The sequence below is a fragment of the Leucoraja erinacea genome, chromosome 33 (assembly GCF_028641065.1).
Source record: "Leucoraja erinacea ecotype New England chromosome 33, Leri_hhj_1, whole genome shotgun sequence".
In the NCBI taxonomy this organism is placed as follows: Eukaryota; Metazoa; Chordata; class Chondrichthyes; order Rajiformes; family Rajidae; genus Leucoraja; species Leucoraja erinaceus.
The window spans coordinates 5,028,879-5,042,472 of NC_073409.1; the positions used below are offsets into that span (position 1 = coordinate 5,028,879).

At 44.3% G+C, this 13,594-nt stretch overlaps 1 protein-coding gene across 1 annotated transcript in view; it reads right to left on the reverse strand.

Annotated features, from left to right (window-relative positions):
• The window catches only part of atp8b4 (ATPase phospholipid transporting 8B4), a 146,984-nt gene that overhangs the window by 39,042 nt on the left and 94,348 nt on the right, over positions 1-13,594 (reverse strand). Inside the window, 6 exon segments of the mRNA XM_055661077.1 lie at positions 627-792; positions 6,258-6,301; positions 8,489-8,697; positions 10,144-10,340; positions 10,831-10,919; positions 12,238-12,396. Of these exon segments, the coding sequence (XP_055517052.1) occupies positions 627-792; positions 6,258-6,301; positions 8,489-8,697; positions 10,144-10,340; positions 10,831-10,919; positions 12,238-12,396 (864 nt within the window).

Sequence of the window (13,594 nt, forward strand, 5' to 3'; positions counted from 1 at the left end):
CTTCTCATCCATATGCCTATCCAATTTATTTTTAAATGATACCAATGAACCTGCCTCCACCACTTCCACTGGGAGCTCATTCCACACCGCCACCACTCTCTGCGTAAAGAAGTTCCCCCTCATATTACCCCTAAACTTCTGTCCCTTAATTCTGAAGTCATGTCCTCTTGTTTGAATCTTCCCTATTCTCAAAGGGAAAAGCTTGTCCACATCAACTCTATCCCTCTCATCATTTTAAAGACCTCTATCAGGTCCCCCCTTAACCTTCTGCACTCCAGAGAATAAAGACCTAACTTATTCAACCTATCTCTGTAACTTAGTTGTTGAAACCCAGGCAACATTCTAGTAAATCTCCTCTGTACTCTCTCTATTTTGTTGACATAGTCACAGGTGAACATGCAAACTTAGACAGCAGCCGAGGTCAGGATCGAACCTGGGTCTCTGGCGCCATGAGGCATCGGCTCTACCAGCTGTGCCACACCCTCAGAAGAGCTGGCTCTGGACGGGTTCCGACCCGAAACGTCTTCTCCCCATGTCCCTCCACAGATGCTGCCTGACCGGCTGAGTTCCTCCAGCACTTCCTTGTTTGTGGCTTTGTTTACCCGGTTGTTAGTGACTAATTTTACCTTCGCTTTTTTCCTCTGACATGACCGTGTGGCAGAGAGCGAGCAGCCTGAAAAACTCGTGCACTGACGGATCTCCCAGCTTTATCGCCTCCACCAGGCTGCTGTCATAAAACCTGAACTTGTTATCTGCTAGACTGTTGAATGAAAAATCCACCGGGCAGGTTTTCTACAAAAAAATGAAAGAGAAAAGGAATGAGAAGCAAGTAACGTAACATTGAGAACAGAATTAACATCTCAGCACACGTGGTCTGATGCGTTACCTGCCCAGGCCCTCCAGAGATGCTGAAACAAAGAACTGCAGCGGCTGCTTTACAAAAAAAGACACAAAGTGTTGGAGTAACTCAACAGCATCTCTGGTGAACATGGATAGTCTGAAGAAGGGCGCAGCAGTGACATGGTGGTAGAGCTACTGCCTTACAGCGCCAGAGACCCGGGTTCGATCCTGGCTACAGGTGCTGTCTGTACGGAGTTTGTACGTTCTCCCCCTGACCTGCGTGGGTTTTCTCCGAGATCTTCGGTTTTCTCCCACACTCCAAAGACGTACTGGTTTGTAGGTTAACTAGCTTGGTAAATGTAAAAATAATTGCCCCTAGTATGTGTTGAGTAGTGTTAGTGTGCGGGGGTCGCTGTTCGGTGCGAACTCGGTGGGCCGAAGGGCCTGTTTCCATGCTGTATCTCTAAACTAAACTAAACTAAAGGGTCCTGACCCAAAACATCACCTATCCATATTCTCCAGAGATAAATTGGATAGTTATATAGATGGGAAGGGAATGGAGGGTTATGGTCTGAGCGCAGGTATATGGGACTAGGGGAGATTATGTATTCGGCACGGACTAGAAGGGTCGAGATGGCCTGTTTCCGTGCTGTAATTGTTATATGGTTATATGGTTATCTGCTGCCTGACCTCCTGAGTTACTCAAGCACTAAGTATCTTTTCCTGAATCTTCAAAGATTGTGGATCAATGCTGTATGTTGTGCAAGTCAAACTTGGCTTCTTAGATCTTTCTCTTTTGATTCAAAAGTGGAATTAAGAGTTTCCCAATTTATTTGGTGTTCACCTATGTTCAAACCTAAAAAGATGAATTGTTCATTGTTAATTCTGCAGCAATTCAATCACTGTGCCGCCCACTCTCCCCATAGGCTGCCTGACATGCTGACTATTCCAAAAATGTTATGTTTTTATTCAGATTTAAACATTAATACCGTGTCGTCTTTGCAGTAGTTCACAAGTCCACAAGTTATAGGAGTAGAATTAGGCCATTCGGCCCATCGAGTCTACTCCATTCTATCATGGCTGATCTCTGCCTCCTAATCCCATTTTCCTGCCTTCTCCCCTTAACCCATTGACACCCATTCTAGTCAACACTTTGTCTATCCCTGCCTTAAAAATATCCACCGACTTGGCCTCCACAGCCCTCTGTGGCAATGAGTTCCACAGATGAACTGATTCACTCTCTGACTGAAGAAGTTCCTCCTCACCTCCTTTCTAAAAGAGCGCCCTTTGATTCTGAGACCATGACCTCGGGTCCTAGACTCTCCCACCAGTGGAAACATCCTTCCCACATCCACTCTAAACTAGGCAGCCTTGCATTATTCTGTAAGTTACAATGAGGTCCCCCCTCAACCTTCTAAACTCCAGTGAGTAGAGGCCCAGTGCTGTCAAACGCTCATCATATGTTAACCCACTCATTCCTGGGATCATTCTCGTAAACCTCCTCTGGACCCAGCCTGGAGCCAGCACATCTTTCCTCAGATATGGGGCACAAATTTGCTCACAGTAATCCAAATGCGGCCTGACCAGCGCTTTATTGAGCCTCAATTGGAGAGAGATTCGCTATTGTTGGAGATTACTTTGCACTTGTGTGACAGAAATGTTACGTCATTTATCACTGCATGGCCCAATACTGTCTAGACATTGAGCACACGGCTGTGGTCTGCTTAATAGACTGTGGATTAGCAAACATAATTAAACGTTGTGTAATCATCAATTAATATTCCTACTTATCTAGAGGGTGCTTCCTTGGAATCATTTACCTTAAATTGACAGAAGTTTTGTGTTAATTATAATCATTTAAAATACAGGAAGAATTTAACACTTTAAAAGAGGACAGAAACGTCCCGGTGGCGCAGCAGTAGAGTTGCTGCCTCACGGCGCTGGAGGCCCGGGTTCAATCCTGACTACGGGCGCTGTTTGTACGGAGTTTGTACGTTCTCCCCGTGACCTGCGTCGGTTTTCTCTGGGTGCTCCGGTTTCCTCCCGTACTGGTTGGTAGGTTAATTGAGTTGGGTAAAATTGTAATTTGTCCCGAGTGTGTAGGATAGCGCTAGTTTACGGGATCGCTGGTCGCCGTGAACTCGATGGGCTGAAGGGCCTGTTTCCGCACTGTATCTCTAAACTAAATATCTGAACTAAACTAGGCAGGCGCAGTAACAGTTAACTCCATTCAGGTATTCATTAGTTTACAACAGGGAACTTTTTTGAAGTTTACAGCCTGAGAAAGCACGGTAACAGGCCCTTCGGCCCAACTTGCCCATGCTGACCAAGATACCCCATCTACGTTAGTCCTGCGTGTGGCCCATATCCCTCTACACCTTTCCTATCCATGTTCCTGTTCAAATATCTTTTATATGTCATTCTTGTACTTGCCTCAACTACCTCCTCTTGTAGCTCCTTCCATTTACCCATCTGCAAAAAAGTTACCCCTCACATTCCTATTAATTTTTTTCCCCTCACCTCAAAGCTGTCCCTCCAGTTTTTGACTTCCCTACTCTGGATAAAACACTGTGTGCGTTCACCATATCAATACCCCTCATGGAAGAGATTTGAAAAGCAAAAAAACGCAGGCAGGTGGGACTAGTGTAGATGGGACATGCTGGTCGGAATGGGCAAGTTGGGACGAAGGGCCTATTTTCACGCTCTATCATTCTACGACTTCATCCCATCACGGATTTCCGAGGCTTTATGACCCCAGAACGTGCAGTTAAAAACTATTATTTTGCCAGTAATTTTGGAGCATACAAGATTGACTATTATTATATATTCATGGGAATTATTCTCAAATGGACATTTGGATCAACGAAGCAATTTACCCAATAATGTGGACAAAATTAACGACAGCATTTTTAGATTACAATTTAATTAAGCAGTACGTGACCCAGTGACATATCACCAAATTGGACAAGCACTGGATCTATTGCAAGTTAATAATTTAGACCACCAGGGTATGAGGTTACAAGGTTTGTACATGATAAATTTGCATTACCAACTGTTGACCTTGAGAATAAAGCACATTTGATATGTAGGAAGGAACTGCAGATGCTGGTTTAAACCGAAGATAGACACTAAATGCTGGAGTAACTTAGTGGGACAGGCAGCATCTTTGGAGAGAAGGAATGGGTGACCTTTCAGGTCTGAAGAAGGGTCTCGACCCAAACCGTGACCAATTCCTTCTCTCCAGAGATGCTGCCTGTCCCGCTGAGTTACTCCAGCATTTTATGTTTATCTTCAGCACATTTAATATGCTTTATTTATTTCAACAAATGTTGCCTGTCCATCATTGTTACCTGAGCTGTTACAAATTAAATTTGTGCAAATTTCTAGCAATAATTAGTTTGTACAATTTGTAGATTTGCTGAGACAACAAATGTCTAAATTGTAGGCCAAGTTAAAGATTCGAAATGTTTTTAACAACTTTGGACTTCAATCATATAAAATGGCACGGGAAATGTGGCTACTGTTGTCTAATGTGTCAGTGTAATCTACTATTCCTTCAGCGGCACGGTGGTGCAGCGGTAGAGTTGCTGCTTTACAGCGCCAGAGACCCGGGTTCCATCCTGACTGTATGTACGGAGTTTGTACATTCTCCCAGTGACCGCGTGGGTTTTTTCTCCCCGTTAATTGGCTTGGTATAAATGTAAAATTGTCCCTAGTGTGTTTATGTGCGGGGATTGCTGGTCGGTGCGGACTCGGTGGGCCGAAGGGCCTGTTTCCGCGCTGTATCTCTAAACGAAACTAAACTACACTCTATGACTCTTGTACATTGTGCCCATGTATAGTGAGATTTTTACTAAATTTTATACCAAAAAGGAATTTCACTGTTCTTAGGTACATGTGACAATAAAGTACTTTGAACCGTTGACATTTTATTAATATCTGCGTCTCGGTGATCGGAGCAGAATTAGGCCATTTGGCCCATTAAGTCTACTCCACCATTCAATTATAGCTGATCTATCTCTCTCTCCTAACCCCATTCTCCTGCCTTCTCCTCATAACAGCAACATCAAGCTATTCTATGTAGTACACTGTTTGGTTGGTCTATTTATTCTTTCTTATGTTTTCGTTAAACAAAGTTACCAACACTTCCATCATAATTACTGTAATAGTAAATGCTTCATATAGGAGGCAGTGTTTCCTGAATGATGAATATTAACTAAACTCCCAATGGTATTAGGATCACTGTTCAATTAACATTCCTCTGACCTAAAATCATATCAATCAAATGACATATCAAAGTGTACAAATTGGCATTGATTTTGTGGTCAGTCGGTAAAAGTTGGTTATTGCACCAGCACTGATGCAAAACCTTTTTCAGAGCATGGATATACAGCACAGAAACAGGCTCTTTGTCCCACTAGTCCACACTGGCCATCAGTCCATTCACTTATCTAATCTAATGTTACTGTTATCACCTCTCCCTCGCCCTCCAGTTCTGCCACTCATCTACGCAGCAGGCCAATACATCTACAAACCTGCATGGAATTTGGATGTGGAGGGGAAACCTTAGCACCCAGAGGAAACCCACATGGTCACAGGGAAAACGTGCAAACTCAACAGTAACAGTAAGCACCCGAGGTCAGGATCGAACCTTGGCGTTGTGAGGCTGTGCTAATGAAGAATCCATCAATCTCTGCTTTAAAAATATCCATTGCCTCCACAGCCTTCCGTGGCAATGAATTCCACAGATTCATCACTCTCTGACTAAAGAAACTGCAGAAAAAATCATTTAAGGGAAGAGCAATTTGTTGCCTCATTTGACCCATCATGGATTTCTGCAGAAGATCCTCAGTCCAATTTTTGTTAGTTCATAAATAGATTATAGCCTTTGCTGGCAGTCACAGTGGCGCAGCGGTAGAGTTGCTGCCTCACAGCAAATGCAGCGCCGGAGACCCAGGTTCGATCCCGACTACGGGTGCTGTCTGTACGGAGTTTGCACGTTCTCCCCGTGACCTGCGTGGGTTTTCTCCAAGATCTTCGCGGTTTCCTCCCACACTCCAAAGACGTGCAGGTTTGTAGGTTAATTGGCTTGGTGAATGTAAAAATTGTCCCTCGTGTGTATAGGATAGTGTTAAGGTGCGGGGATCGCTGGTCGGCGCAGGTCCGGTGGGCCGAAGGGCCTGTTTCTAAACTAAACTAAACCAAGCCAAAATCTTGGTACAACTGTGAGGGTAATCACAAGAAAATGTGGGGTTTTCGTTGGGACAGAGAGAAGACTATAAACGATACTTTTCATCACACTCGACAGATAATCTAATGACAATCCCGCACATCTCAATTTAGAAAAAAAAAGATATAATCGTATCAGCTATGCATTCAAATGATTCCACAAGTATATTCTTTACTGGAGTCCCTACCTCAGAGATCTCCATTTTACCGCCCAGTTCATCATAGGCATCTCCTAAACAAAAGATATACAGTAAAGCATTAACATTTCTCCATGTTTAAAAAGCAACTGCAGAGGCTGGAAAATGTCTCCATATTCTTTGGGAGAAGAAACCTGTTTTCATCATAAGAATTAAAAAAAAACCCAAAGGTGTTTAATGGCATAGGAAATGTAACATTCTATAGAAGTCACGGTGTGGCACGGTGGTGCAGCGGTAGAGTTGCTGCCTCACAGCGCCAGAGACCCGGGTTCGATCCTGATTACAGGCGCTGTCTGTACGGAGTTTGTATGTTCTCCACGTGACAGCGCGGATTTTCTCCGGTATCTCCGGTTTCCTCCCACACTCCAAAGACGTACAGGTATATAAGTTAATTGGCTCGGGATGTGTGTAGTGTCCCTAGTGTGTGTAGGGTAGTGTTAATGTGAGGGGATCGCTGGTGGGCGAGGACTCGGTGGGCCGAAGGGCCTGTTTCTGCGCTGTATCTCTAAACTAATCTAAAAGTCACACAGATGGAGATATAATGCCCCTGTCCCACTTAGGAAACCTGAACTGAAACCTCTGGAGACTTTGCGCCCCACCAAAGGTTTCCGTGCGGTTCCTGGAGGTTTTTGTCAGTCTCCCTACCTGCTTCCACTACCTGCAACCTCCGGCAACCACCTGCAACCTCCGGGAACTGCACGGAAACCTTGGGTGGGGCGCAAAGTCTCCAGAGGTTTCCGTTCAGGTTTCCTAAGTGGGACAGGGGCATAACTCTCACATTGCCAAGGGGTTTGCACGTGCCTTACTCCACACATTCCTTGACAATAGTATGGATGATGTTTATTCTGGATGTAGAGTGGGTAAGTGCTTGTTCTACCTTTATCCTCCACCAGTTGGCGCTCAGTCCCACATGATCAAAATTAAAGTGCAGATAGGAACAGCGTGGTAACAAGTTGTCCTCATAAGCACTGGTTTTTATGTAGACTAAAAACCTGCCAGCACACACAATGTTCCTTGGCAGATTGCCATACGAAAAGCTGCTCAAAGGCATGGCCGCCTAATTTAATTCATAAATGTTATATTTTAAACTTTGGTAATCTTTCTTTATTTTGAGGGATGCAGTGCGAAAACAGGCCCTTCGGCCCACCGTGTCCGCACCAACCCACCAACCAGCGATCACCTTATTCACTAGTGCTATCTGACACACTAGGCATAATTTACACTTTTACCAAAGTCAATAAACCTACAAATCTGTACGTCTTTGGAGTGTGGGGGGGAGACTGGAGCACCTGGAGAAAACCCACGTGGTCACAGGGAGACCGTACAAACTCCACACATACAGCATCCGTGGTCAGGATCGAACCTGCGTCTCTGGGCGCTGTATGGAAACATCTCTACCGCTGCACTGCTGTAATATAAAAATATCTATAAATGTGAAAATCTAGATTTTAATCGTTTTGAGGTGCTGGTGAACTGCACCATCACAATAAAAGCACTATCCATGTGTATATACTATTCAAAATTGTACAGGGGAATCAAGGCCAAACAGTGCCCTATCTAAGCCTATGTTCGCCCATGTTTGAGACCGATTATTATCATGTGTTGTCTTTCTGCTGACTGGGTAGCACGCTTCGAAAGCTTCTCACCGTAACTCGGTACACGTGACAATAAACTGAACTGTTAACTGTTAAACATTTCCTATCCATGCACCTGTCCAAATGTCTTTTAAATGTTGTTATTGCACCTGCCATGATTACCTCCTCTGGCAACTCGTTCCAAGTAATCTATGTGATAAAATTCCCCCACAGATTACTATTAAATCTCCCCCCCCCCCCCCTCACCTTAAGCTGATGTCGCCTAGGTCTTGATTCCCCTACTCTGGGGGAGAAATCCTGCATCCATCCCATCGATTTCCCTCATAATCCTACAAAATCCCTCCTCATCCTCCTGCGCTCCAAGAATGTCCTCGCCTGCCTGACCTCTCCCGACAACTCAGTTCCTCGAGTTTGGGCAACAGAACAGCAATTGGACCTTGTGCATTCAGTCCATTTCGCACCAATGCAGGGATGTGACTGGGACAGGGAGGGTTTGAGATATGAGGAGAACCTGGACAGCTTTTGCACAAAGTGTTGGACTCTTTCCAGCTTAATGACATTTTTACCATAGCAGGATGAGCATATCCAAGCAACAATACTCCAAATGCAGCCTCACCAACAGCTTACCATAGGCTCTCCCATTTATTGAGCATTTGTTGAAAATCATGATATTCTGCGTCAGTGTTCCTGTTTTGTCTGAAAAGATGTATTCTATTTGGCCCAGCTCCTCATTAAGAGTTGTGGTCCGTGCCTCTGCTGAAGTGTTTTTCGGTGCAAAGTACATCTTCCGATCCCAGTTTATGAAGTAACTATGTCCAAGTCTGATGACTTCAACGCTTAAATGGAGACAAAAATCAAAAGGAAATTTAGGTCATAGTTTTGATACTAGTTTCAAAATAATTGACAGGGAACTACAATTAAAAAATAACAAAGCAGCACCTCAAAATACATTTTGAATTTAAATGCTTAAGAAAAAACTGCAGATGCTGGAAAAATCAAAGGTAGACCAAATGCTGGAGAAACTCAGCGGGTGAGGCAGCATCTATGGAGAGAAGGAAATAGGCAACGTTTCGGGTTGGGACCCTTCTTCACTGAATTTAAATTATCAGACTTGAATTTAAATTATCACCACACAAACAGCAGTGAAGTCAATGTTTAATGTCAACCATTTAAAAAAAAAAAATCAAAAGTAACACTTAATGAAGAATGAAGCGTTATGCCCCTGTCCCACTTAGGAAACCTGAACGGAAACCTCTGGAGACTTTGCGCCCCACCCAAGGTTTCGTGCAGTTTCCTGGAGGTTTTTGTCAGTCTCCCTACCTGCTTCCACTACCTGCAACCACCTGCAACCACCTGCAACCTCCGGGGACCGCACGGAAACCTTGGGTGGGGCGCAGTCTCTAGAGGTTTCCGTTCAGGTTTCCTAAGTGGGACAGGGGCATTATGTTTGCTTGTAACATAAGTGACTGGAGATATAACAGATATGTCCATATGTTGCTTCAATAATCAAATTAAAATCTTCATCTAAACACATTTGCCAATATTTCATGTGTTAGCTTGTAAGACACACACGCATTTCTGTGCATTGCTTCACACTCAAGCCAAACACTAGAAAGGAGATTAGGAGGAATTTCTTTAGTCAGAGGGTGGTGAATCTGTGGAATTCATTGCCGCATCGGCAGTGGAGGTCAAGGATATTTTTTAAGCAGAGACAGAAAGATTCTTGATTAGCACGGGTGCCAGAGGATATGGGGAGAAGGCAGGAGAATGGGGTTAGGAGAGAGAGATAGATCAGCCATGAGTGAATGGCGGAGTTGACTTGATGTCCCACGACATGTCGACACGTGACACCTGTATGGTCGTGAGTCGTGAGTAGTCAGTCGCCCAAACAGTTGTACCCTTTTCTGGTCGGCGCTGGATTTTCAACATTTTTTTTTAAATTTGGCGACCTGCGGGCAAGTTGCCAATAAAATCGCATAAGTGGGACAGGGCCTTTAGAGGGAGAGTTGGGACAAATGCAGGTAAGTGGGTCTAGCTCAGTTGGTCAACTTGGTCAGCATGGACAAGTCGGGCCGAAGGGCCTGTCATGTTGTTGTACAATTGTAGGTCTCTTTAACTCTAATGGATCAAGTTAATAAGATGGCCGATGAATACCACAGTGGGTTTTTTTTCCAAATTTGCATGAATGTTTTCTGGGAAATAAAACTATTGTTAACATATTTTAATATGAAAATAAGGGCTAGGCAGTAAAACGATTCAATTGATAACACTGGCTTGCTTACCTGACATAAAGCGAAATTGGCACAACTGTGTTCAGGATAATTACGTATGACCAGAAACTAAGAAATCCAGAAAAAATTGGGTTTTTTATCCATAGGTCCCAGGGCAGGTAGCTGCGGAATTTAATTCCAACTTCGTTATCCCATATGGAATTTCCAATTCCTAAAATGGTTCCCATGCAGATGAGAAAGCCAAAGATCTGAGGAGAAAATTATTGTTGTTAGTGAGGAAAGATAAAAACCAAACGGTCCGATTCCACTCCTAGAAAGTATGCACTTAGACAATAGACAATAGGTGCAGGAGTAGGCCATTTGGCTTTTCAAGCCAGCACCACCATTCAATGTGATCATGGCTGATCATCCCCAATCAGTACCCAGTTCCTGCCTTCTCCCCATATCCCCTGACTCTGTTATCTTCAAGAGCTCTCTCTTAAAAAGTATCCAGAAAACCGGCCTCCACCACCCTTTGAGGCAGTGAATTCCACAGACTCACAACTCTGTGTGAAAAAGTGTTTCCTCATCTCCGTTCTAAATGGCTTACTCCTTATTGTTAAACTGTGTCCCTTTTTCTGGACTCCCCCAACACCGGGAACATGTTTCCTGCCTCTAGCGTAAACTTATTGCACGGAGAGTTTTCTTAGTCGCCCTCGGTGATAAGGTTGAAATTTTCACAGGATGTTATCAACTTACCCACAGGACCAAGGTGTTCATCAGACGGTCTATACTTGTTCGTTTCAATTTGGTATGCCCGCTGTTCTGCATTAGCTTGGTATCGGGTCCTAGAAAACAAGGATATCATCCTAGAGTCACACACATGGAAACAGGCCCTTCCCACCAACTCATTCTGGGCGGCACAGTGGTGCAGCGGTAGAGTTGCTGCCTTACAGGGCCAGGGAACTGGGTTCGATCCTGGCCGCGGGCGCTGTCTGTACCGAGTTTGCACGTTCTCCTCGTGACCACGTGGGTTTTCTCCGGGTACTCTGGTTTCTTACCACACTCCAAAGACATGCAGGTTTGTAGGTTAATTGGCTTCAATAAAATTGTAAATTATCCCTTGTGTAGAATATTGCAAGTGTACGGTGCGATTGCTGGTCGTACCAGACTCGGTGGGCCGAAGGGCCTGTTTTTATGCTGTGTCAGTAAAGTCTAACCAAGATGCTCCATCTATGCTCGTACTATTTGCCTGGATTGGCCCATATCCCTTTCAACCTTTCATATCCATGCATCTGCCCAAATGTATTATATACATTGTTATTGCCTCAGCAGTTCATTCCATTATCTACCACGTTCTGTATGAAAACAAAGAGGGGCGGGGGGGGGGGGGGGGGTGGGTGGGGGGGGGGTCAAGTCACATGGATGGATGGCTTTCCAAGACGATTGAAATTCAGGTACAATAACAAGATTTAAGACATTTGGACAGGTACATGGATAGGAAAAGTTTAGAAGCATATGATGATCGTTTGACAGCACTGGGCCTCTACTCACTGGAGTTTAGAAGGTTGAGGGGGGACCTCACTGAAACTTACAGAATAATGAAAGGCATAGATAGAGTGGATGTGGGAAGGATGTTCCCACGGGTGGGAGAGTCTAGGACCAGAGGTCATGGCCTCAGAATTAAAGGGCGCTCTTTTAGAAAGGAGGTGAGGAGGAACTTCTTTAGTCAGAGGGTAGTTAATCTGTGGAACTCATTGCCACAGAGGGCTGTGGAGGCCAAGTCAGTGGATATTTCTAAGGCAGAGATAGACAAATTTTTGATTCGAACGGGTGTCAAGGGTTATGGGGAGAAGGCAGGAGAATGGGATTAGGAGGCAGGGATCAGCCATGATTGAATGGCGGAGTAGACTGGATGGGCCGAGTTCCTTTGAAGATGAGCCAAATGAGGGCAGTGGTACTATCTTGGATGGAGCATCTTGGTCGGTATAGACAAGTTGGGCTGAATGGCCTGTTTACGTGCTGTGTGACTATAACTATGCCCAGAACTTGCCCACTGGGTAGATCCCAGAAAAAGCTGAACACCTCAACGCTCCAGAAACCCAGCATAACACCAAGTACTTGTACCATTAGTAGCTTTATTTAACAGGAATAAGAGGAATTTACCTGCAAAGATAACCAGACCAAAGCACCACTCTGTGTTTCGCAGAACGCAGCTTCGAAGAAGCATCTTTTCATTATTAAGTGAATATTTCTTGTCTTTCCAAAACAGAGTCCCGGTGAATTTGTCCAGTTTGTTGTTGGGCGGCTCGCAAATGATCTCGCCTGCCGCAAAAATGAGACAAGAACTGCATCAGTACAACGTACAAAACCCACCCAACAGTATTGGCGTACTATTATCACGTGGACTGAGGTACAGTGAAAAGCATTGGTTTGTGTGCCATCCAGTCAGTTAAAATATGTGCAAGTTATACAGGAGACACAAGGAATTGAATACAAGTCACAGTGAAATTCTTTAATTGCATAAACAAGGTATGCAAATAGTTGCCACATAAAGGGCACGAACAAAGATACAAATCCCCCCCATCCCCCCCCCCCCGCAGTTCTCCCTTCCCACCAATGAACTTCTTACTTGCAGCAGCACAACAGAACATGTAACATTGACATCGTTACTTTTCGCATGTCTTTCATTCAATGTTCTTTGTCTCTCTACATCATCATCCATATCTCCCATTTCCCTTATCCCTAACTAGCCTGAAGAAGGGCCTCGACCTGAAACGTCACCCATTCCTTCTCTCCAGAGATGCTGCCTGTCCCGCTGAGTTACTCCAGCTTTTTGTGCCTATCTTCGATGTAAACATAGTACTCTGTAAACGATATAATAAATGAGGAAGAAAGTTCAGTGTGTGTACTGGAGTGTGGAATGTAACACTAAACTCTGCTCAATGTTTTGGGTCTTCGACTGATGAGATTTGTTTCCTTGCCAGGACATTTCCCAAGGCAGACAGTTTTCCTCAGTCAGGTTCTGGTAAGCTTCCCAACACCAGATGGCGAGTTAGCAAATAAATGAACCAAGAAATATACTGACTCAATCAAATTACACATTTGATCAGGTGTTAAAAGGAGGTGTTTTCCAAAAGTCGGTCTCAACAAAGAATTCAGCAATTACAAACATGGACTACTTCAGTCTGAGGAAGGGTCTCGACCCGAAATGTCACCCATCCCTTCTCTCCAGAGATGCTGCCTGTCCTGTTGAGTTACTCCAGCATTTTGTGTTTATCTTCAACAAAAACCTCTTCTCCTTTTATGGAGTTAGAGAGTCAAACAGCACGGAAACAGGCCATTTGACAATGATATTCCACGTAAGCCAGTCCAATTTGCCTGCATTTGACACGTATCCCTCTAAACCTACTTAGTCAGTCACTGCATGTAATAATTCCGCAAATTATAATTACTACACTCCAGCCTCATTTGTCATTTTCATCTTAATCTTTGTCATGTGCATTTCCTGTCATTACGATAA